At 43.8% G+C, this 26,388-nt stretch overlaps 1 protein-coding gene across 2 annotated transcripts in view; it reads right to left on the bottom strand.

The window, feature by feature from the left end:
* CDK1 (cyclin dependent kinase 1) overlaps positions 1 to 26,176 on the bottom strand; it is a 286,235-nt gene extending 260,059 nt beyond the window's left edge. Inside the window, exons 1-8 of one of the 2 annotated variants that reach the window (XM_060241112.1) lie at positions 25,754 to 25,949; positions 23,422 to 23,479; positions 20,670 to 20,826; positions 17,226 to 17,349; positions 15,542 to 15,712; positions 14,396 to 14,559; positions 11,641 to 11,782; positions 6,310 to 6,449 (exon numbers count right to left, since the gene is read on the bottom strand). In XM_060241112.1, coding sequence (XP_060097095.1) covers positions 6,333 to 6,449; positions 11,641 to 11,782; positions 14,396 to 14,559; positions 15,542 to 15,712; positions 17,226 to 17,349; positions 20,670 to 20,826; positions 23,422 to 23,458 — 912 coding nt within the window. In that variant the 5' untranslated portion in view covers positions 23,459 to 23,479; positions 25,754 to 25,949 and the 3' untranslated portion in view covers positions 6,310 to 6,332. Of the gene's footprint in view, positions 1 to 6,085; positions 6,450 to 11,640; positions 11,783 to 14,395; positions 14,560 to 15,541; positions 15,713 to 17,225; positions 17,350 to 20,669; positions 20,827 to 23,421; positions 23,480 to 25,753 lie in introns of those variants that run through there. The other variant, XM_060241111.1, reaches the window with a different exon arrangement.
* Positions 26,177 to 26,388: the final 212 nt, after the last annotated feature.

Here is a 26,388-nt window from a genome sequence, read left to right as displayed (position 1 = left end):
TTATGCGGGCCGGATTTGACACAAATGGGACTTTGTGGGGTCAAGCCATGCATGTCATAAAATGTAATGCCAGGTACCGAAGATATAAACTTTATAAAGGACACAAACACAATTAAAAATATTATTTTTAACTTGAAATACAAACATGCTTAAAACTCTTGTGTTATGTTTAAAATGGAAAGGTTGGGGAATAGTGGGATTTGGCAATGCACTTTTAAAAATAAAACATCAAGAAAAAGCACAAGGATCACAGCAGGAAATAAAAATATAAAATGCTGAGTCTAGAAAGACATGAAATGACTGGGCACTGCAAACTTCTCTCCCCACCCCCTGGGTCTACTCAGATTGACAGTGGCTCTCCAGTGTAATTTTGTAATCCCTTTGGCTGTGGGTTCCCAGGTTAGAGCACCAGTTCTCCAGCCCATTCAGCAGACACAAGCTGGCTCAAAGCATCAACCCTTTATTTGCAAGGAGCTTCAGCTGGCTGTAAATGGTGCAAAAGTGGAACTGCTTTAGTTCCACTCCATTGAAATACATTGCAGCACAGACACAGTTGCAAGGAAAACATGAAATGGATTTTCCATTAAGGTCTCTGGGCCCAAATCCATTCTGCATTTTTTTTGCAGCTTTGCAGACCTGTAAGAACTTCCAGCTGAAGAAGGCAAAGATAAGGCAGAAGGAGCTGGGAACTTCAGCAGCAGCAGCTTCAAATGGTGAGGACAGAAGTGGAGGGGAGAAAATTGCTTCAGGCCTGATTGAAGCCCTGAGTGGGCTGGGTGTGGCCCGTGGGCCAGGAGTTTGACACCCCTGCTTTAAGAGGCCTCACTTCAAAATCCTTCTAAAGGTTTGTTTGCCCCACATTATGGGCCTTGTGATATAACCTCTCCGTCTGCACCAGAAAGAGGTAGCCAGTGACCTCTCCACACCTAGGAGTAATGCCACATTACCACAATTAAAGCAATCATGACCGCTTCCACTGCAGCAACCAGGGAAGCCCTTGCAAATGCCACAGTTCCAAACATGGACACACTGTCTGGAAAAAGGCTGAGTATTCAGCATTTTGAGAATCTCTTGTTTTTCCCGAGCTAGTTCCTAAGCAAAGCATTATGTATTGCATCTCACTGGGTTCTTGTTGCCTGAGCTTGAGATAGACACTTCTTGCAAACCAGGATCCTGAAGCCTGGATGAACTGGCCAATCAGGATGCTAGGCATGTAACAACTTGTAACAAAGATGCAAATGAAGGATTCTGGAGTGAGCCTGTAGGGAGTAACTGTTGCCTGTGAGGAGGGGGGGTCGTGGTTAACCTTGGCCAGATTGTATATAGTTGCAGTTTTGCCTTTGTTCTTCTGGGACTGTTTCTTCTTGCAATTAGGTGTTCTTGGTTGATTCAGAGCTGAATGAACTCACTTTATTTCACAAAGGTTGACTAGTCAGTGCAGTGAAAAATCTGATGTTGAAGGAGCTGATGCCAGCTACCGGAACACGCCGACCCTGGAAGTCTGTAAGGTGGACCCCCAATTGGGCTCAGTAGAATTTACAAGAGTCATGCTGGATCAGGTCTTGCATACCTCTTTGTTTCTTCTCCAGCACAGAATATAAAACACATTTGCAGAATACAGGACACACCATTTTTGTGATGAAACCTCTGCCAGGAATTGGCTAAACTTTCCCTGATGTCACAAAAATGGAAGGGGTGGGAGAGGTCTAGAATCAGTGAGAACAGAATGGTAGCAATGCGTAGCCAGATAGGCTTTCACCTGTAGATTTGAAGTTGCAAGGCATAACTTCAGCTTGGTTTCTTATCTAGCTTTTGTTAGTGCAGCATTTGGTCCCCTCACCAGAGACCCAGATTACAAAGAGGCCTTCTCTTACAACACAGCTTGATCTACATTTATTTGTCCAAAAGTGTATCCCACCACATTCAGTGGGACTTGTTTAAGATCATGGGGCAAGGTACTCAGTTCTGTGACTTTCATTTCTCCCTATCTAGTCTGACCTGGCTTGAATTCTTGTGATCTGAAAAAATAACTCATTGGTACCACCTTCAATCCACAATTTTGGCTGCAGCCACTCCAATTTATTTCACAATTTTTACCCAGCTTTCTCAGACTGATGCTAAGTAGTTTACAGATCATGAAATCCAACAATTCTATTTGTGAAGCACCTTTCCTTTCCCCGCCTCCAAAGTACAATAGTGACAGTTTTCACAACTATGTGTAGTCTGATCTTTCATACTTGTGTGTTTCCTCACAGTTGAATACTCCTACTCCCACATGCTCCATATACCCTTAGAAACAGCCTAATTCCTGGGCAGCATGAGAGTTCTCTCATTCCCACCCAAATAATTAATAGGTGAACTAATCATTCCATCTGTTTAATTAGTCTGTACTAAATTTTTAAGACTAGAGATGGTTAATTCCAGTCAACAGCTCAGCTCTTTATAATGCCGCAATATCATTCCGATGCACCCGTCTCCCTCCACATTAGTAGGTCAGAATTTAAGATTTGTTTTATGGGCCACCTAGTTTAATGAAAACACTGTGCTATGGCTCTACAAAGAGCAGTTCAGATGTTATTACTGGTCAAAAAGAATCTCTCTCAAATGGAACAACTGCTTCAAAGCCCAGTAGTTAAACAGCAGGCCACTTGTAGAATCTTGACTACAACACACTAGCTTTACGCACCAAACATTTTCCATGCCTCTCCAAATGAAAGCCCAACCTACATCCCACCAGTTTAACAGCATGCGTAACAAGATGAATCCCTGTATCTTTAACACAAAAATGAATTATGCTAGAACCGCATCACACACAGCCTAAATTTTATTTATGTAATATTTACAACCTGCTATTCCTACTCCCCTCCAGATGGGGGACCCAAAGCAGTTTACCTCATTCTTCATCTTTTCCTCACAACACTCTTGTGAGAGAAGTTAGGCTGAGTGACCGGCCCAAGGTCAACCAAGCAAGCTTCCACAGCAGAGCGGGGATTCACATCTGGGTCTTCCTGATCCTAGGCAGAGATTATAACCACTTCAAGCCATTGTGGGCTCAGAAACCTACAACAAATATCTGCTACAAATTAACATTAACTTCATGTTGGATGTCGCAGATTTAAATAGGTTTAGTCAGCATTCCTTATGAAAATATTTACAGTGTTTATATATAAGAATGTAATCATATAAGACTAATGTAAGTGTGCTGCATAGTAATATAAACTACCCAGTTTTGCATGGAAATGGGAGAATAATTTCCTTCCATAGTGTGCCGCAGTCATTGCTTAGATACCACAGTGACATCTTGTGGCCAAGGAGCCACAAAATATTTAACTTTGGTTAGCTTTAAACATACAAAAATACCCGTTTAATGTAATATTTGATTCGGAATCTCATTACCCTATTTGTGTACTACATTTTACATTATCACCTTATGTACCTTAAAAGCCATGCACCCTAGGCAGACATTCATAACTTAAAAGCAGTCCTGCTGGATCAGAACAGCAGTCCATCTTAAAAGCAGTCCTTGTAAGACAGCATCCTGTCTTACAAGGTGGCCAATCAGTTCCTCTGGAGGGCCAACAAAAGGGCATAGAGCCCAAGGCCTTCCGCTGATATTTGTTCCTCTTGGCTCTGGGATTCGGAGGCTTGGTGTCTCTGAATGTGAAGGTTCCCCTCAGTCACCATGGCTACTAGCCAATGATAGACTTATCCTTTATGAATCTATCTAACCCCTTTTAAAACTGTTTACTCCTGTGGCCATCACTACATTCTGTGGCAGCAGATTATGCATTTTGATCACTCTGTGTAAAAAACAAAGTTTGAATCCAGTGACAAACCTCTAAGTCCAACAGTTTAATTCTAGGTATAAGTGTTGGTTCTCGTGAACACTTCTGAAGTACACATACACGCAAAAGCTTATACTCAGAATTAAACTTTTGTTGGTCTAAAATATGCTCCTGGACTCAAACTTTGTTATGTTGGTTTGAAGCAACACAGCTTACCTAACTGAATCTCTGTGTAAAGTAATATTTCCTTGTTTTGTCCATTCTGAACCTACTGCCCACCAGTTTTATTGGATGCCCTTGAGTTCTAGCATTTTGTGAGAGAAAAATTTGTCAACCCTCCTGCCATACATAACTTTATAAACCTATCACGTCTCCCCTAAGTTGTTTGCTTAGGTGCTTGCTTCACTCAACTAATAAACTTGGTTGTCCTTCTCTGTACTTTTTCTAGCTCTGCAGTACCCTTAAGTGACCAGAAATGAACACAGTATTCCAATTGAGGGCACATCATTGATCTACACAGGAGTATTACAATATCAACCATTTCATTCTCAATCCCTTTGCTAATAAATCCCTTACACTTTGCCTATTTCACCGCTAGTGCACTGGGCTGAAACATTCATTGAATTATCCACTACAATCCCAAGATCTTTTTCCTTCTGTCTCAGCTAGTTCAGACCTCATTAGCCTATTCTTGAAGTTAGGATTTTTTTTTTGTTCCAGTGTGCATCACCTTACCCTTACCAACCCTGAACTTCACTTGCCTCATGATCACCCATTCACTCAGTTTGGAGGTCTTCTTGGAGCTCTTCATAATCAGCCTTGGTTTTCACCACCCTGAAATAATTTTGTCTGCAAACTTGGCCACTACACAACTAACCCCTAGTTCCAGACCATTTCCGAATAAATAGTACCACCCCCAATACCAATCCTTGTGGGGCCCTGCTGCTTACTTCCCTCCACTGTGAGAATTGACCATTGATTCCTGCTCTTTGCTTCCTGTCGCTCAACCAGTTTTTAATCCATAAGAGAACCCATCCTCTTATCCCATGACTGGTCAGTTTACCACAAGGAGGTCCCTTGTGAAAGGCCTTTTGAAAGTCCAAGCATATTGTCTACTGGGGTCGCTGTTGTCTACATACTTGTTCACTTTCTCAAAGATCCCCAAAAGATTGGTGAGCATGTAGTTTTCTGGTGGTGGGAAGAGCTATACCTAAGGTATTCTGGGGTTGTTAACATTTTATCTGAGAAGCAGAGGTGTTTTTTTTTTAAAAAAAAAGTTTAGAAATATGCTGCCGTGGAGCAAGGACATGAAAGCATTTAACCATTGTGCAACATAAAAAAGAATGGTGTTTTGGCACATTAGGTGTTGAAAGGTTTGGTTTTTTGTATAGGCACTCCAGAAATACAACTTCCAAAGAACTCCGAATTACCATACCGCACTGAGTTCTGCCCTAGTTAGTATTTTGAATACTACAGAATCCACACATGCAGGGGGAAAGTCTGCACAGGGCTTTATTAGCGCCATTTGCAGGCTTCTGCAGGGAGCTTGCACAATGACCAACTTCGCAAACTTAAATCTTACACATGTAGGAGAAAAGGGGGGACTGGGGAAAAACCCTCCCCCAAAATATTTTATATAAGAGTTGAGTACTGATCCCTGAACTGGATAGCCCAGGCAAACTCAGTCTCAGAAGCTAAGCAAGGCCAACTGTGATTCGTATGTGGATGGGAGACCTCCTTGAAATACCAAGTCAGGAGGACAGAGGCAGCCTGTATTCAGCCACCTCTCTGAATATCCTCCAGGCCCCCAGTGGGGGTCAGTTGCCACACATTGATATGATTTCCAGGTGTGTGCGCACACACACACACCCAAGCCGAATACCGAAATGTTTCTCATGGCAGCCATGTTGTGGGGGTGCCCTCTATTCTCTCAGATTTCCAAAAGCCCCCACAAGCCAGATAATGTTGGGAACCCAGCTGTTCAAGAACAACAGAATGTCAAGGATTGTTGGTTGTACTCAGGGTTGTTTTTTCTGGAAAAAGAGGTGCAAGAACTCTCAAGAGGGAAATGAAGGCAAAACACACAGGTGTCCTTCATGAACATTTAACATTTTTTGAGAACTGTTTCCACAGAGAAGTTCCAGAACTCCATTCCACCATATTCCCCCAAGGGGAAAAGTCCTGGTTGTACTACTAAAAATTCAGTATCGTCTTACATCAATGGCAATTTTCAACTCCCTTACACCAAATAGTCCTCCAGCGTTCTTCAGAGGAAGAAACAAAGGCCTCTACTCCCACACTGTCTTTAAACCATTTATTTATAATAATATGTGTTGCATTAACAGCTTACAACTTTATTCGGTAGTGAATAGGTTAATATTTACACTGAAACCGGAGCACTCTATTAAACAGGGCTAGGGTGACAGAACAGGACAAAGACAGACACATATAAAACAGAAGTTAGAGGAAGTGTGATAGTGAAAATACCACCAAGTTTTAGTATCTTCCCCCCCCCACCCAAAACTCATTTGGGTGCTTTTAGGGCGATTAGCATTTCTTGAACCGACTGGCTGGAAGTTTAGATTTGTCCAAGTCGTCAAAATATGGGTGGTTCAGGGCCGTGCGACCAGAAATTCTCTTTGCAGGGTCGTAGATTAACATTTTCTGAAAGACAAAATAAAAGTTGCTTGTTAAATCACCTGTGGCGTGAGCAACACAAAGAGGTCAAGGATCCAAAAGAACCATCCACCTTAGTATTCATAATACAAAATGTCCTCCTCAGTCAGTAGCCCTCACTAGCCAAGGAAACCAAGGAAAATTCTGGAAGCAGCTTGTGATATGATATTGGGGGAAGAGATGCAGAGAGAAGGATCTGTTCAGTTAAAAATTGTATTGGCCTAACGCAAGCCCCTCTCCATACACTCAGTTTGGATCCCAGCCTGTCAAGAACAGCCTCTCTACTGAATCCAACTTGCAATACTGGAAGGATGGGCGACAAACTCAATTCCACCCTCCAGCCCCCAAGGCAAACTGACTGGCTTCCAGCATCAGGTGTCGACAGCTTTCTAGAAAGCTGCTGGCTGAGCAGCTTCCAAACTTCCTGAACTATCAACAAAAGCTTATCGCTTCACTTAGCCTCTATTACAAGCCACTGTCTCTCTCCCACCCCACTCCCTTGGGTCAAAAGTCTATCTAAGCCAACACTCTGCTCTCTGAGGTACTAGGTCAGGAAGTGTGGGGAATACAGATGCAAACCGTCATATTGGCCATGCAAAATCCAGAACAAGAAACCAGATCCATGCAATACTTCCTTATTAGGGCCCTAATTTTAAAAAAGGGAACTACATGGATCTGGTTCCTTTGTTCAGAAGTTTGGGCAAGGACATCTAACCCTGCTCTAGTTCAGAATTTTCATTTCTTCTTTCAGCACCAATGTTTTAATTCTTGCAAAATGGGAAAGAGAATTTGTACACCACAGAGAACTGCATGACATTCTATGGTGCCCCACACAGCTACATGATCATACACAAGGTCAGTTGCTGTGATACTCCCCCCACTCAAAGATATGGGAGGCGGAAGAAGACCTAACAACTGATCATCAATGTGGTTGTATCAGGTTTATAATACTGACTGACTGAAACCTTTATTAAGCATTTGTTCATAAAAATCCAGATAACAACAAGTAGGAGACAATACAAACATATTATAAAAGAAAATGCCATTTAGAGCTATAAACGTCTAAATTTAGAATAAAAACAAGGATAGACTAAAAGATTAATCCAGCAAATACTTCTTTGTTCCTTCCCGAACCCAATAAACCCAGACAACCATCCGACTTAGTTGGATTATTGCCCACCAGTGAAAACAGGCAAGGAAATATTAATATTCATTGAAACGTGCATACAAGTAAAGTGAAGACATATTTGTTTAAACAGCACAGATATTACTTTCCAACTTTGCTGAGGATTCTCAGCCTCGGTTAGTACCAATACTGGGGGAGGGGGAAATAAACTGAGAGGTCGGGTTCATAATACATTCGCCAGGCCGGGGTGGGGGTGGGGAAGGAATGCGTCTTTCCCATTCCATCACATAAAGATGACAACCACATTCCATAATTTAACAGACTGCACAATTTATTCTGCCCTCTAGAACTCAACAGGACTAGATCGCCTCCCAATTACCTATTCCGGAGGTGGAGATTAAGTCCTACACAGTATGAACACAGCCCTCTCTCCAGCTCAGGCAAGAGTCTCTTCAAAATATTCAGCCATGTCTACTGATGTCTACTTTGCAAACAGTAGCTTAAGCCTCCATAGCTAAAGGATCTACTTTTTTTTAATAGACAAAGGCTATGTGAGTGTAAGATGACCTGCCCTGAAGTTGCTTTTAACCGCCTCCCCTCACTGGGAAGATGGGCTGGCTTCAGTGTGACGGCTGTACACCATTTGTTGCCACAGCTCTGCACATGTGCAATGGTACCTTAAGGAGAGCCACCACAGTAGCCTTCAGGGACACTGGCATTTGACATGCTGTGGTCTGAATCTGTTTTTATGGGACTTTTAAGTGGAAAATTGCTCTGAAATTTGTGTGTCTCCTCCCACAACAGGACTATTATTGTCTGAGTTATGGTTTATAAAAGTGAACATATGAAGCTGCCTTATACTGAATCAGACCCTTGGTCCATCAAAGTCAGTATTGTCTTCTCAGACTGGCAGTGGCTCTCCAAGGTCTCAAGCTGAGTTTTTTCACACCTATTTGCCTGGACCCTTTTTTTTGGAGATGCCAGGGATTGAACCTGGGACCTTCTGCTTCCCAAGCAGATGCTCTACCACTGAGCCACCGTCCCTCCCTGACCCGGTGGAATCAGCTCCCTATGGAAGTTAGAGCCCTACTGGATTTGTTGCCATTCCAGAGGGCCTGTAAGACAGAGCTGTTCCACCAGGCCTATGGCTGAAGCAAGTGGGCGTCCTTATTTTATTATACCGTCTAACTGGCCTCCCAGCACTGATTGCCATCTTGATTGCTAAAAATCAGGTCAAAACAGTTGACATCTTTTGGACCCTTAAGCTGTGACAAGTATGTGTCCACACCATCCATGCTGCCTTCAATTAATTCTGAACTAATGGCTTAACTGTTTTAACTGTTCTACTTAACTGTTTTATTGTTGATTTTAATTGTTTTACCATGTTGGAATCCGCCCTGAGCCCACTATGGGGAAGGGCGGGCTATACAGAAATAAACAAACCAACCAACTGGGGTGGCCAAACTTGCTTAACACAAGAGCCACATCAGAGGTTTGAGAGTCGCAAGACATGAACATCAGATGTTTGAGTCAAGGAAGAGAGAGAGGGAGGGCAATAGATGGGGAGAGGAAGGTGGAAAGAAAGCAACTTTAAATGCACTCTCCAAGCCCCTGGCTGGCTCAGAGAACTGATTTAAAGAGAGAAATGCCTTCTCCAAGCCAGCTGACGGGGGTGGTGGGGGCTTCAAGAGCCACACAATATGTGTGAAAGAGCCACATGTGGCTCCCAAGCTGCAGTTTGGCCACCTCTGGTTTATAAGCTGGATCAAGAATGTACGTCTGAGGCACATGGTGGTGGGAAGTGTCCTCAAGTCACAGCCATCTTGGGGCAACCCCCTAGGATTTGCAAGGCAAGAGAGGTTCAGAGGCGGTTTTGCCATTGCCTGACTCTTCCCAGTGACCCTGGGCTTCCTCAACTATGTAATTATGTAAAGAAGGGGTGTTGAAACTGCCTGTTTTTTTAAAATCATTTCTGAATATTTTCAACCTTGTATCTTACCTTTTCCTAAAACCCTGAGTACTTTGTATACCTCCAAAATGTTACTGCAACTATTACAAATTCAGAGACCATGCATAAGGTTGCCTAATTTTGTTCCCATGCAATTAATTGGCATTTAAAGCCCTATATGGCCTGGGACCTGCCTACCTGAAGGACCGTCTCTCCCCACACGTTCCCCAGAGAGTACTGAGGTCTGGGACTCAAAACCTTCTCACCATCCCCGGGCCCAAGGAAGTCTGTCTCAAGACAACCAGAGACAGGGCCTTTTCTACAATGGCCCCCACATGGTGGAACCAGCTGCCGGAAGAGGTGAGGGCCCTGCGGGATCTTACTCAGTTCCGCAGGGCCTGTAAGACAACCCTCTTCCGGTTAGCTTATGCCGACTAGATAAATGTAGCTTATCAGATTTTAGTGAAATATACTGGATAGTTTTAATGTTAAGATTTTAAGGTTTTTAGGTTTTTTAAATGTTTTGACTTTTAAATGTATTAACTTTGTACCTTGTTTATTGTTTTGTCGTTGTTGTGAGCCGCCCTGAGCCACTTTGTGGGAAGGGCGGGATATAAATTATAGAATAAATAAATAAATAAATTCTATGGTTCCCACAAGCCAATGTTGAGGCAAATAGTTAGAAGATGTCAGACCAATACTGTTTTATTTGTTATTTTTCATTATTCGTATTAATGTTCAATATTTTATCTATACATTTATATTTTATATATCTTATGTCTTATTTATTTAGGTCTTTCTTGATTTTTACAATTTTTCTGTGGTTGTTGTTGGTCTGCACTGTGCTGTCTATTTGGTCATGGACCGTAATAAAACTGAATGAAAGGCCTCCTATCCAAATACTAACTGGCTGAGTAATAGGAAGCAGAGAGTGAGTATAAATGGGCAGTCTTCGCAGTGGAGGACGGTAAGCAATGGGGTGCCGCAGGGCTCAGTACTGGGTCCCATGCTCTTTATCTTGTTCATAAATGATTTAGAGTTGGGAGTGAGCAGTGAAGTGGCCAAGTTTGCGGATTACACTAAATTGTTCAGGGTGGTGAGAACCAGAGAGGATTGTGAGGAACTCCAAAGGAATCTGTTGAGGCTGGGTGTGTGGGCGTCAACGTGGCAGATGAGGTTCAATGTGGCCAAGTGCAAAGTAATGCACATTAGGGCCAAGAAGCCCAGCTACAAATACAAGTTGATGGGGTGTGAACTGGCAGAGACTGACCAAGAGAGAGATCTTGGGGTCGTGGTAGATAACTCACTGAAAATGTCAAGACAGTGTGCGTTTGCAATGAAAAAGGCCAATGCCATGCTGGGAATTATTAGGAAGGGAACTGAAAACAAATCAGCCAGTATCATAATGCCCCTGTATAAATCGATGGTGCGGTCTCATTTGGAGTACTGTGTGCAGTTCTGGTTGCCGCACCTCAAAAAGGATATTATAGCATTGGAGATAGTCCAGAAAAGGGCAACTAAAATGATTAAAGGGCTGGAACACTTTCCCTATGAGAAAGGCTGAAACGCTTGGGACTCTTTAGCTTGGAGAAACGTCGACTGCAGGGTGACATGATTGAGGTTTACAAGATAATGCATGGGATGGAGAAAGTAGAGAAAGAAGTACTTTTCTCCCTTTCTCACAATACAAGAACTCGTGGGCATTTGATGAAATTGCTGAGCAGACAGGTTAAAATGGATAAAAGCAAGTACTTCTTCACCCAAAGGGTGATTAACATGTGGAATTCACTGCCACAGGAGGTGGTGGCGGCCACAAGCATAGCCACCTTCAAGGGGATTTTAGATAAAAATATGGAGCAGAGGTCCATCAGTGGCTATTAGCCACAGTGTGTGTGTGTGTGTGTATATATAAATTTTTTTGGTCACTGTGTGACACAGAGTGTTGGACTGGATGGGCCATTGGCCTGATCTAACATGGCTTCTCTTATGTTCTTATGAGGGCCAACCCTGCTCCTCTTTTTCAGATCTGACAAGATCAGCCCAACATGGGCAAAACGTGCAAGACAGCCTGACTGATGTTTTCTAAGAAAGAAACATTTGCTTACAGAAAGCAGGTCCAGGCCATCTTCATCCAGGTTTTTGACCTGTGACGACAGGCTGCTGGGCTTCCACTTGGGGAACGTGTTCTTGTAATCTTGCAGAGACTCGACTTCGGGCCACACATCGTTGTTGGGTGTCCCCAGTGCTCTGCCATGGAAAGAAGCAAAAGGGGATTGAATAGTCTCTCAGCAAGGACATTATAGAAGGCATTCTAGTCAACATATGTTAAGTTTCTGTGGCAATTTTTTTTTAAAAAAAAATACAACCATTGGGAGGCACAAGAATCTCACCAACACTGTTTCCAGAGACTGGGGTGCCAAAAGACAGCAGCAGCAGCCATCAATCCAGGTTCACAAAACAAATTTCTGCCGCCAGGCTGCCTGCAAGACACAGATTACCCTTGCCCAGCGTTCCATTTTTGAGGACCAGTTTATACTTGTGGTAAAATCAAGAGGGTAAAGCTTTTCCTGGACTGTACCACTGCAGGTGGAAGGTTAGAAAGGCTTTTCCTGTTACAGATGTTAGCATAGGGACAAAAGTGCAGCACAGTTTGTTGAAGGATCTCAGGGCATGCCTGGCTCTCCTGCTTCTCCTATGTAAATCCTCACAACCAATCTGTGAGGTGAGTTAAGAGTGACGGCCTTGCATCCTCTCCATTTTATCCTCACAACTGTGAGGTAATTTAGGCTGAGGGAGTCTGTGAGGTAATTTAGGCTGAGGGCAGTGACTAGCTTGTATCCTACCATTCCATTCAGCAAAATTTGAAGCACTTGACCACAGCCTAAGGACTCTTTCCTTGCCTGGATTGGGTTTTTCTCCAGCGGAACAGCCACTGAAGCTAGAGGAAGGGCTTCAGATTTCACTGAGAGGGCAGATATGGTAGTCCACTGGCCCAAGATCACCAAGGAAACATCGTGGGCAAGAGAGAAATTTCAGTCCAGTGTGTGTGTGGGAGACTCATCCACCTCTAATCACTGTGTCATACTAGCTCTGTTGTTTTTTTCTGCAAAGGTGCATTCAGATGTACAATTCTGCACTCACACTCTGAAGCAGAACTGTAAAAAAAAGGCTTAAAGCACTTAGCTTCACGGCACTTGTAAGCAGCGATATCGAGAGCAGAGATGAGGGCTGGAAAGACTTTCCATTTCTAAAGATTCATTGCTTCCTTAAATTAACATGCCGTTGCTAATACAATATTAGGCAACCCTGGCCATTTCAAAGTCGGAATTAAAGTTTTTCAGATGATTTATCTGTAGGAATAGGTATGTTTTATTGGTTTGGGACTTGGGCAATTTGTAAACCACCAATTACATATAATAAGCCTTATTTTTTTTAAAACAAATCAAATTACAAGTTTACAATATTTGCAGTGCAGGTCAAATCAAAGCTTAAATTCTTATCTCTCTTCACAGTGGCCCCTGCACTGTAGAATCAGCTTCCGGAGGAAGTGCGGGCCCTGCGGAGCCTTGACCAGTTCCGCAGGGCCTGCAAGACCGTCCTTTTTAAACAAGCGTACATCGACATCGACTGCTGAATTGCTGTGAATAAAGGATCCGCCATCTGCATTACTATGGAACTATTTAAACTGGCAGAACCAGCGTCAGAATATCACTATTGCTGCCAGATAAATTTAATTTAACTTAAATCATGCATTTAAATCTACTAACTGGTTTTTATATGCTTAATCTTTTAATAGTTAAATTTAAAGTTTTTATCTATTAATGTAAATGTATAAAATGTTAGCCGCCCTGAGCCGCCTAGGCGGGGAGGGCGGGATACAAATAAAATCTATTATTATTATTATTCACATGTGGTGGAAAGGATATTAAAATCACCAACCTGATATCAAACGAACAATACTAGCGATGCCACAGACAATGAAAGTGAAGTACCCCAGTGACCTCCATGAAAGAAAGTTAAATGCCACAAAAACAGATGCGTGAACAATCACATCCACATTATGTGCTGCTATAATCACTGTGTCAGTTTTTAATACCTTCCTCTCCCCCTCCCCAAATTAAAGCAATGTAAGGCAAATATATACTGTATTTGTTTTAAAATATGACTATTGTTCTGGTAAAAATAATTTCTGCACAAAACTTTGACACTGAGTAACTTTCCCCCTTTAGCAAATACTACTGTTCAACTATTTGTTGTCATTGGTATATAAAGTTAACATGGGGTAACTCAAAAAGTTTGTTTACTGAACACAAATCAAAATCAATGTCTCATATCAGACCACGTTCTGGAAAATCTGGAAAATTTTCCAATTCATATTTTTTCCTAGAAAATCCAGAGATATGTTGATGCAACCGTCGGGTCAGGCCTGAATACCAACCAAACAATCTTCCATATATTTGTGCCAGAAGAGATCCTCATGGGATCCAGTGATTAAGGGGACAACCTAGATTCAGCAGTAGGAAGTCTAGTCCCCTTGGACTCCATGAAACTTAAAGCAAACAAATTCAATAACATTCTGCAAGTCCAAAACAAAAAATTTTTTTAAAGGAATAAATTGCCATTTAGCTGCTTGTTACTAAAAAAAGGACACACATCCCCAGTGTGCATACACATCTTCAATTTGTCTGAAGAAAACCAAAATTGCTGAAGACAAACTTCACTTCAACAACTCGCATCACCTCAGAGTGACAAGCTGCAGCGTTTGCTCTCGTTAAAGTTGCCCTGAGGAGCCACGTACACCTCAGAAAGTGGCATGGATGCACTGCAGGCAGACCTCTCCCCCTCTAATAAGCTAAATACCTGAAAATTCTGAAGAGCTGGTCGATTTCAGAGTCCCCGTGGAAGAGCGGTTTCTTGGTTGCCATTTCGGCAAAGATGGTGCCTATGCTCCATATATCCACAGGGGTTGCGTAACGTGCAGAGCCTAGTAGCACTTCTGGGGATCTGTACCACAGGGTGACTACCTACCACAAAAGCAAAGAAACTATTAGTGCACATTTTAAAGGAAGCAGAAGTTGCTAATTATATATATATAAAGGCAAACTTATATATATATATACCCAACTTATCAGACTCCTGGTTGTTTGATATAAGATTCAGTGTCGAATAGCAAGTGGGCACCAAAAAAAAAATGTATTTTTTGTGTTTGGGTATATTGAACCCATGCACCCCCGGGAAAAAAATCTGTATTTCTTGATATTCCCAAATCCCAATATTGGTAGGTACTGATTTGGCAAGTAATTGGGATTGTTGAATTTTTTGGCTCCAATCAAAAAAACCTTTATTGGCGCCATTATAGTCAATGGTCCCAATAGGCTAAAAAGAAGAATCAAACTGAGGGCATGGGGGGGGGGTTGCTTTTTTGAGGAAGAGGCACTAAATTTGCTGCACAGCTACTTGTGCCTCTCCTAACTCTCCCCCCCAAAATGACTGAACCAGGGATTCTAATTCTATGGGCCCCAGGAGGAGCCCTCATCCCCCATTGTTTACAATGCAGGGGGGAAGGCACTGTCCCTTTAAATGCCTGCTTTCCCCAAGCCACACAACTCCGTAGTGAGTGAACTCCAGAGGCATTTGCACTAAATGCCTTTGGAGTTCACTTGCCATGGAATCTTGTAGCTTGGAGAAGGCAGCCATTAATGCTGGCCCCAGGATCTACACGTGGCAGGGGGCTCTCTCCCTGTCGCGCAGACTTGGGATTGAGGCGTTCACCAGCCAGCTCTCAGTTCCTGCTGCCCCAGCTGATCTTTTCCTTGGTATAGATACCCAATTAAAAGCAGAAAAAAACTGGCTTTTATTTAGGCTCTGCTATATCGGTAACCAAATCAGATCCTCTGATCTGTATGTGGCTGAATCAATACACAATAAATACTGATAAGGTTCACTTTATACCGAGCGCAAATCTCTAGTATTGAACACCACCCGCAATCTTTGTAGCCACTTTACCTCATGTGTGTAAACCCGCACGGGGATACCAAAAGCTCGAGCCAGCCCAAAGTCAGCCAGTTTGATTACTCCATTGTCATCTATTAACAAGTTCTGAGGTTTCAGGTCTCTGTGCAGAATCCTTCTTGAATGACAGAACACGATACCTTGCAAGATTTGGTACAAGTAACTCTGAAAAGGGTGACACATCAAGACCGTGTGACTGCCTGCAAACCCATTAAGCTCTACCTTCAATGCCGGCATCACAGAGAACACTGCAGAAGGCCCTTCACATCTGATGGTGGGCGTCATGAGTCAGCCAGTGCTCAACAATAGCGAAGACTCCCCAGAAGAAGAGGAGCCCTGTGTGGCCAAGCCTCGAGTTTGTCAGGATTCACAGCCAAAACTTGGTGCAGAGCCATCAACACCACCCTCCATCCCTGATCCAGCAAGTGAGCCTGTTAGCCATTCCCAGCCAACCAGTATCACCCACATCCTTAAGAGTGCTGCAAGCAGAGGGTGAGAACAGAGCTACAGACAAGATGGCAAAGTGTACACCTCCTGGCTCAATGCTAGCTGCTTGCTGATAATGAAGATAAATAGTTGTAGGATTGCTTCTGAGTAACTGACTGTAAGCATGTCCCTTAGGTGTAGAGCTACAAAATCGGCCAAAAGAGACTGTTAGGCATGAATACAACATGTATGATAGATAATAAGCCATTACTCTGCCTTGCCTGACTTCCTTGGATGAAATGACTCTGCTTTGCCTGACTTGGACACATCGAAGCACACACCAATTGTACAAGAAAAAAGTAAAGGTTTAGGTCAATCCGGTACTCTGCAAGACAGAGGCCTAGTGAGCCTGTGAGGCCTATGTCGCAGTAGGGAGAGACAGCCTACAGTCCCTAGAATGCTTGGAGCTGGTTTCAGCCAATCAGCATCCAAGTATGCTCTGAGGAGAATAGCTTGAAAGCTCTCTTAGGAGACAAATGCCGTTCTTTCCTCCTGAGAGGTAAAGCAGGCAGGACGGCTGCTGTTTTGGAGGAAGACCCTCACTCTGAGGGAGAGTTTGAGCAGACCAAGGCCTGGTGGCCTAACAGACGAGGGACAGTTAAGTCCAGTCGCTTAGGAACTTTATGTATATTTTCCTTCACCCACGTTACTATATAGTTTTATAGCACCTTATTTGTTCACTTGCCCTTTATTGATTTTCCTGTTTAAAATAAACCTTTTCGTTGTTCTTTGTTCTTCTGCCTGGCCTACACGCTTATTTTGTTGGCCAAAGCAAGAGAGAACTGAAGGGCTTGGGAGGGTACTCTGGGCCTTCCCAAGAGACGCTAACTCCAGAGTGGTGGCAGCATCAGGTGGCACCCCCATCTGCGTCATGATAAGAGTACCTCCCTGCAGACACAAAAAGATGCCTCAAGGTGTCTGAAATTACTTCTGTCTCCAGAGAGGTGGTACAATGTCAGGATTGGCCCTTTAAAGCAGAAACAAGCAGACATCAGGAAACCTATCACAGTATTCATGAGTGCCACAGTTCAGAACAGTGACTTGGACCGCATATTCCAGGAGTCTCTGCAACATGCAAGAGTGCCATGATGGACATGCGGATATTCCTTTGGCATATCCCCGCCAACTCTGAGCAAGTTCTCCAAAGGCAGGAAACTTGAGATGCGCCCACTGGCTGTGTTGTCTTCCTCACCTTAACAAGCATGTGGTCTAGATACTGTCCAGATGGGATAGAGTCCAAGTATTTCTTGAGATCCATCGAAAGAAATTCAAAGATAAGGTAGAGCCTGGAATCTTGCATAAGCACATCCTGAAGACTGAAGAGAATTTTCATTAAGCAACAACAATTGGAAACAGCTCAGGTATTTAAAAAGGCCATGCTCTCCCTCGTCCTTCATAAAGCTTACCAATGGGTTTGCTGAGTAAAGCACCAAGGCCTCTAACCTGGACATCTAGTAAGGATCTCAGTTATTACTAATTATCCAGCAGCTATACACTAGCCCCCACATGCCTAGAAAGGGGTTCTACAGCAGATGTAATGAACAATGGCCACGTGCACACCCTACAGGTTCCATTCAGGTCCAGAACCAAGGCTTTTTTGGCATATTAGGCCACACCTCTCTCATGTAGCCAATCCGCCAAGAGCTTGCAAGGCTCTTAATATAGGGCCTACTGTAAGCTCCAGGGGGATTGGCTACATCAGAGGGGTGTGGCCTAATATGCAAAGGAGTTCCTGCTACAAAAAAAGCCCTGCCCAGAACCATAAACTTTGTCAGGCCAGTCGTAGGTGGGGGAGGGCATGCAAGTCACTACGAAACAGCAAAGTCAAAATGTGACCAGGTCTTTATAAATACTTCTGGATTCCTTTTTCACATAATGGTAATTTTTAAACATAAAAGAAATTAAAATTAAGCGCTTCAGATTTTAAAAACTTATTTTGCAGAACAAAAATCCCTTGAGGATAACTTACTTTAAAATGCAGCATGCCTATATGCTTGTTAAAATCTGTACCTCTTCTTAAATTTGAATCCATAACCTCATCGAATCCATAACCTCATTTAAACCTGCTCTAGGCATTTGTTAAAATAAACCTGTATCAATTTAAGGGTTAAAAGAAACTACTGAGCATGAGCTAGCTAAATAGCAAAGCACCTTTCAGTCTCATGGATTTAAAATGAGAGATTCATGCCTGAGTGGTTCATCAGCCAGAGTGGCCTAGTAATTATAGAGCAGGGATGGCCAAACCGTGGCTCTTTCACACATATTGCATGGCTCTTGAAGCCCCCACTGCCCTGTCAGCCAACTTGGAAAAGACATTTCTCTCTTTAAGTCACTTCTCCAAGCTAAGCCAGCTGGTAGCTTCGAGAATGCATTTAAAGTTAAAGCTGCTTTCTTCCCACCTCACTCTCCCTCCCCACCCCATCTATTTGCTTTCCTTCCTCCCTCCCTTCTTTCAAGACTTGTGATGTTCATGTCTTGCAGCTCTCAAGCATCTGACATTTATTCTATATGGCTCTTAAGCTACCCCTGTTATAGAGTTTGAAGGGCCTGGTTTGAAATACCCATTATGCTATTTAAGCTCGCAGGGCAACCCTTTGGTCAATCAGCCTAACCTACCCTGCAGAGTTTGTCTGTTTATCAACTTTATATCCTGCTCCCTTAGTTTTTATATATGACAACAGCAGCAAGACTTTTATATTGCGCAGAAATGGAGGAGTCAAATATTGCCTACAATAGAGGAGTGGGTTGTAAAGATGGAGTTAGCCAAGATGACTAAACTCACTGCATTGATTAGACAGAAGACAGTATCCAGATTTATAGCGAACTGGAAACCCTTTATTGACTTTTTGCGGGAAACGGAATAAAACTGAATTGATGACCTCAGGTTTTGAAGACGAAGAGGGAAGAAAGAAATAAAGAAAAATGAGAAGTTTTACTCTGATGATTAGGGGTACAATTGTGACTTCTGTAATTATGCCAATACTTGTCATGGAGAAAATCTGAAGTGTGTCCTTTATATTTCATCTGCCTCTTTCTTGCTTGCTTTGAAAATTGCTTTTAATTATATCTCGCTCCATCTCCCCTGAACGAGACTCAGCGTATAAAATACACTCAATAATAAACAATACGAAGATACAACAAATAATCTTCAAAATATAAAACAATTTAAAATCTATCCACTATCAAGCAGGGTAGGATGCATGGATGGAGAAGACATGGCGGAGGCATGCAAGCTGCCTGGTGGATCACAATCACCCAAAGGCTGCTCGAAAAAGAGCAGCCTCACGTACCCTGCAGAACCTTGGGAGGTCCCACAAGGTACACACCTCTTTAGGCAGCAGATTCCACAGGACAGGGGCCACTACTGGGAGGGCCCTCACCCTTGTTGACACAAGGCGGACAGTTTGTGGACCAGGGCGGGCTGATCTCTGGGGCCAAAAAGGTTGGGGACTACTGCCTTAGAGGAAGGGCAAGAGTAAAATGTACAAGAAGGCTCACATACTTAATTCTCCTACTGAGATCAATTAGACTTCAAAATTAACAAGAGCTTGATCTTTTCTTAGGCCGATTCTTAAAATTATACCAATTTGTTATTCCTATTAACACCCCACCCATAGGCAGAAAGGAAAAGATGATCCTGAAAAAAATCTGAGGGAACTGGAGTTTCTTACCGGCATGCATCAGATCCTCCTGTATACTTGAATATACCTACAAGTTGTCTTTCCCACACATTATATACACTGTATGCTTAATGACACAGAACCTCAGCACTTCTAAACCACAGACACTGTCAATATAGGATTGCCACCTTATGTTCCGATTCTGTCTTCTTTTGCTGCTTGCTGAAGGCCCTTCTGCCTGCATAAGAGGTGAAGGGCAATGCTGGCAATTCCCACGGCAGACATCTTTAGGCCTTCTGACCCTTCCCACACCCCCACACACAGGGAGACTGCAGAAATCTCCCTTGCTTATCAGAGCTCTGCTTGCCCTAGCTAGGACTCTCCGTTGAGAGATTTGCCTTACAATTTCTGATTATGAAATCACAAGACAGAATAAAGCAAGCCTTATGCCAGCTCAGGTTGCAGTCACAAGATCTCACACTCACTTCTTTTGCAAGATGTAAGAGGTTCTCTTGCACTTTTAGGAAGAACCCAGCAGGCTCACAGAAGAGTTAGCACAGTGTAGTGGTTAAGAGCGGCAGACTCTAATCTGGAGAACTGGGTTTGATTCCCCACGCCTCCTCCACCTGAAGTCTGCCGGTTACCCTTGGCCCAATCAGAACTCCCTCAGCCCCACCTCCCTCAGAAGGGGGTCTGTTGTGGGCAGAGGTGGAATTCTAGCAGGAGCTCCTTTGCATATTAGGCCACACTCCTGATGTAACCAATCCTCCAAGAGCTTACAAAAAAGACCCTTGGAAGATTGGCTACATCAAGGGGCGTGGCCTAATATGCAAAGGAGCTCCTGCTAGAATTCCACCCCTGGTTGTGGGGGAGAGGAAGGGAAGGCAATTGTAAGCCACTTTGAGACTCCTTAAAGTAGAGAAAAGGGGGATATAAAAACCTGCTCTTCTTCATAGAGTGCCAGAAAGGGAGCGGGAGCCTTTTCTTTCCCAAGGAACCTCAAGCAAAATACATACCAGACTATATTGGGGTGATGAAGCTCTTTCAATAAGGAAACCTCACGGATGGCAGTGCTGGGAACGCCTTCTTCTTCGCTCTCTAATCGGATCTTTTTCATGGCGACCACCTGGCCCGTAGCTTTGTGTTTTCCTTTATATACAACACCGTAAGTTCCTGGGGAAGACGAAGAAAGACAAACAAAGAACATAATGTTGTGGCATGATTTAAGGCTGAGCTCATTGAGTGGATGCAAAGGAAGTGGTTAGTGTTTTGCATTGGAATACTAAAGCTGTGAAGCGTTGCAAAAAACCAAAGCAATTCTGCTAGCTCAGCAGTTGAAAAGATGACCAAATCAAGGCTCAGAGAAGAAGAGAGCCCATGCAGCCCTGCGCTACCAGGCATGCTCCAAAACTGCACACATCAGATTAGGTAACACCTGCATTCTTGAAGAAGATGATATTGGATTTATATCCCGCCCTCACTCCAAAGAGTCTCAGAGCAGCTCACAATCTCCTTTACCTTCCTCCCCCACAACAGACACCCTGTGAGGTGGGTGGGGCTGGAGAGGGCTCTCACAGCAGCTGCCCTTTCGAGGACAACCTCTGCCAGAGCTATGGCTGACCCAAGGCCATGCTAGCAGGTGCAAGTGGAGGAGTGGGGAATCAAATCCGGTTCTCCCAGATAAGAGTCCGCACACTTAACCACTACACCAAAATGGCTATCCAAGAACACTAGTCATGTGTTTTGGGACCTGCCTAAAGTCTGTGCTGCCTCCCTCCTTTGGTTCAGAGGCTGGCTATGGCTGTCAGCAGTAGAACAGTTACAATTCCAGTCCAGAATGCCAGATTTAAGAAGGAACGGAGATCTCTGAGTCTTAATATTCCGGTCAGAAAGTGAGATGGGTGTTGCAAAGAAGAAACTCAGGCTGGAGAGGTTCAATGTACACTGTAATCAGCTTGATTGGAACAGAGGAGCAATGCTTGGGAGCAGGAAATTGCCATCTGTAGTGAGATAAGGATCCAATGTCCCTATTCAGCTCTGGTGCAGTGGGGCATTGTTCTAAACTTAATGAATTCAAGTTCAGCAAGTCCTCTTGGGTGCTACTCAGCTTAAATCTGTGCCCCTCCTTTGTGCTGGTACACAACAAAACCACACACAAAGCCATAATCAGACTAGTTCGCACTGCCTTTACAGTACAATTTTAGTCTCCTCTGGCAACATGGCTCTTATAAAAGCTCTTTCAAAAACAAATACACTCCTATTTGTCCTCCTCCCTCAAAGACCCAGAATGATGACTAAAGAACAGGCCGAGAGAAGGCAACTGAGACCTACTTCTCACCAGGGTGATCAAGTCTGTGCAAGACTGAAAAAAGGAGCTCACTCAACAGCATGCTCCCCCATACAGAAACCCCTTTTTTCACACAGCGAACTACACAACAGAGCAAGAGCTATAATCCTTCTTCCATGTACACAAGCATTACAGATATGGCAAAGATAAGACATACCGAACTTATCTTGGCCACGGGCGAGGTTAACCCAGAGGTTCCCAACTGAAAATCAATTTCAGTAAATGGTATAGTCTGATTTTGTGTATTTAAGGTCTTGAAGAGGACCTTTCTAATCACCAGCAGGGCTTAACCAGCAAGGTGCAAAATAATTTGGGAACAATCACTAGGGATGCAGCATAAATGTCTGGCTTCCTTCCCCCACCTTTCAGCAGCACAAACTATATATTTGCTGCTGTGGATTAATGTCCACGCAGAGTTTGCAGATTGGGGCTCTTTAGCTTGGAGAAACAACAGGATAGAGGTTTATGATTACACATGGGATAGAGAAGGTAGAGAAAGAAGTACTTTTCTTCCTTTCTCAATGGACACTCAATTAAATTGCTGAGCAACGGATAAACAGAAGTTCTTCTTCACTCAAAAGGTGATTAACACATGGAATTCACTGCCACAGGAGGTGGTAGCAGCAACAAGCACAGACCGCTTCAAGAGGGGATTGGATAAACATATGGAGCAGAGGTCCATCAGTGGCTATTAGCCACAAGGTATAGATGGAACTCTCTGTCTGGGGCAAGTGATGCTCTGTATTTTTGGTGCTTGGTGGGGGGCAGCAGTGGGAGGGCTTCTAGTGTCCTGGCCCCACTACTGGATCTCCTGATGGCCCCTAGTTTTTGGGCCACTGTGTGACATGGAGTGAGACTGGATGAGTCGTTGGCCTGATCCAAAATGGCTTCTCTTACGTTTTGACTGTTTCCATAGATACAGAGCATTAGACCTGCATGGCACATGCTAGCAAGCGGGGTTGACTCTGGTTAGTACTTGGATGGGAGACCACCAAGGAAGTCCAAAGTCTTGCCTTGAAAAGCCTAAAGAGTAGCCGTTAAGTTGGCCACAGTTTGACAGCACGGTCCACCCCCACCACAGTGCTAGAGAAGTTGTGATATCTGATCAACAGGACAACTAGTCAGGCCTGATGTTTGAATGAGGAAAAGAAAGTTGGTAACAATCCAACATAATGTTCTGGTAGCTACCTGGGGTTGCACATTAAACCATGATGATACCAAGCCATGCACAATAGCGACCGATTTCCTGTCTGAGTAAGGAATAGCACATGCCACAAAACCCGTTCACATCAGTGCCACAAGAACAAGCAGAACTCCCACTGTTCCTAGGGATGGGTGAAGGAGCACACAGTATAAAGTTGCTGCCAAATGCGCATAATTAGACTGGAAGCACCAGACATGACAGATCCCAAGCTACCTACCTTCACCAATCTTCTCTATTTTTGTATAGTCATCCATTGCTGTGTGATCGGACCAGACCTGCAACAGAAGGAGCATAAGCATTCATAGTGTCAAGAGCCTACGGAATACCAACCCAGCCTGCCACTTCTGAAAAGTCAGGATTTCCAAAAGCCCCTTGAGACTGTTTTGAACATTTTTTTGTATCCAGCAGAGGCTGTGAGCTACAAATAAGATGGGGGTGGGGGCAGATTGTTTCATGACTGCCTTGAGAAAAGGTTGTGGAGGAGAAAGGTTTGTCTTTACACCTGCCATCATTCAAACTTGAGATGAAAGGCCAAACACCTGCAGGTCAAGATCCTGCTGCTTTGTGTTTTGGGGCTGGGATAGCAGAGTTGATCTTTGTGTCAACGAGGAAAAGAAAACAGGGATGGTCGGATATCTCAGCACACTGATAAGGCAATCAAATGCGAGGTCCCGTTTTGTGAACTCCACTAACAGTCCTCTGGCAAAGTCGCTATTGTGCTCGATAAGGGTTTGACGGCTTGCTTACTTGGGGAGGGACAGTGGCTCAGTGGTAGAGCATCTGCTTGGTAAGCAGAAGGTCCCAGGTTTAATCCCTGGCATCTCCAAATAAGGGTCCAGGCAAATAGGTGTGAAAAACCTTAGCTTGAGATCCTGGAGAGCCGCTGCTAGTCTGAGAAGACAATACTGACTTTGATGGACCAAGGGTCTGATTCAGTATAAGGCAGCTTCATATATTCATATATATTCATATTCACTTTGTATGTGCATTCTCTGCATGCCTTTTAAAGATACCAGGAGGTAGTTGTAGGGATGCAAAACTTTCAATATCACTTTTGCCCCTCATTCTCTCTTCAGTCCAGTTAGCATCCCATTCCCTCTCAGTGTGATGGAGAAGGGTTGTCCCAGATCAGCAATGTACATACCTGGACTGGACTGGACCCTGGAAAGGCACCTGGTTCAAATCCCACTTCAGCTAAGCTCACTAGGTTCTCTCAGCTGCCAGAATATAGAATTCACACTAGACTATCAATGCAAGAGCCTCCAGTATACTGTGAGGTAAGATGCTCGGAACATTTCAAGCATTAATCATATGCACTTTCTTTCTCCAATCTTTCAGAAAGTTTCTGCACAAAAATTCCATTCCCATATAGAACATGTGTGATCACATCAACCAGGAAGCTACTTCTCTTTAGTTTGTGTCTGCGTACAAGCCTTTTGAACAACTAGAATCATAAGGGCTGGAAGGGACCTCCACAGTCATCTAGTCCAACCCCCTGCACAATGCAGGAAAACTAGCTTCCAAGTGTTTTAGTTAGGATACATGAATCAAAGTATTTCATCTGCTGCAATACTTTGAAAAAAATGCTACATTTCCTGTAAATAGGAAGACTTCATAAACTTTCTGTCCAGGAAGGCCCTTGGTTCAAATCCTGCTTTTTATGAACTCTCTAAAAACTTCAGGCAAGCCATTTGCTCTCAGAGCTCTATTGGCAATATGGGGAAACAACACCACTGGCCTGACATACAGGGATGTTGTACAAAATGATATATATCTGAATGATACATATTTGAAACGTGGCATAAAAGCAAAGTATTACTACTGCCTACTAACTCTGCATGCATAAATCCACAGTCCCTGCTTAAATATATTGCAGAAGTTTTCACTTTCACAACTCCCACACTATGACGTTTTGCCAACAGCAGAGGCAGCAGCAGCATACAGCAGAAGGCCAACATTTTGATCCCAAGCGAGCCTCGTGTTACAGATTTGCACTGAACACAATGACTGTTCACATACTACCCCCCACCCCACCCCATCAGAATAGGCTACTCCATTCTCTACGCTCCCCCAGATACACCGGAAGAAAGGCTTCTCCATCTGATCTGATGGAGAAAAAAGATTCAGAAAAATAGAAAACCTAATTACCTCGTTTCTCCCTCGGAGCTTCTATTTCGTTTACAGTCCCCATTCTAGCTTGAGCCTTGTACAACCCTGAAGTTTGCACAGGATCACAGCCAAGATTAGTGAGCAATTATTGGGCTATAAAGTCCTGGGCAGAGCCTCAAAAAGCACATGCATTTATTTTGCTCCCTAACTAAGCAAAGGGGAAAAGAGATGGAACCCCCCCCCCCCTTTTTAGAAACGGGATTTTGCACTGGGAAACTTTGAGTTTAGCAGCCGACCTCGAGAGGCACCACATTTTACCTCCCAGGAAATGCAGCCTCAGAGCATCAGCCTCACCAACCAAGGAGGCTGCAGCCCGCTGTCTTAAACAGCCAGGCCGACTTCACCTGCACCCGATTTCCTCTCCCTCGTTGCCCCCTTACCCGCGCAGCCTAAGCCAACTTCAGGCGCTCTTCTGATTTTTCTTGCAAACTTAAGCGCTCAACTTTGCAAGCCAAAGGCCGAGAGACGGCAGTCAAATTAACCGCGCTGAGCCGCTTCCAACGCACCAATGGCACCACGCCGTTGCTTTCAAAACGGCGAATCAGAGCGCGTCGGCAGGCAGGCGCCAAGGGTCCCGGGAAAGGCGGCGTGGCAGCTCTCATACGGGCGGGCGCAGCAACCGGAAAGTATGTATTTCGAAAGAGTTCTGTTCCGCTTAGCGGTTGTCTTTAGTTTTTTACGTGCATGAAGACGGGAATTGTAACGAGGACGGGTATAAAAGCTCATACTGTCTATATTAGCATGATCCTACCCAGTTAGAAGATAGATGCTTAGTTTTGCGAATATATCTGAGGAAGTGCGCACCAAACTTTATATCAAGGGTGGCCAAATTTGCTTAACATAAGAGCAACATAGAATAAATGACAGATGTTGGAGAGCCGCAAGACAGGGAAGAAGGAAGGGTGGTGAGAAAGGTGAAAAGAAGGCAAATAGATGGGGGAAGGAGAGGGAGAGATGGAAAGAAAGCAACTTTAAATGCATTCTCCAAGCCACTGGATGACTTGGCTTGGAGAAG

This window comes from Heteronotia binoei, chromosome 6, assembly GCF_032191835.1.
Source record: "Heteronotia binoei isolate CCM8104 ecotype False Entrance Well chromosome 6, APGP_CSIRO_Hbin_v1, whole genome shotgun sequence".
In the NCBI taxonomy this organism is placed as follows: Eukaryota; Metazoa; Chordata; class Lepidosauria; order Squamata; family Gekkonidae; genus Heteronotia; species Heteronotia binoei.
This window is presented reverse-complemented; position numbering and strand designations above follow the sequence as displayed.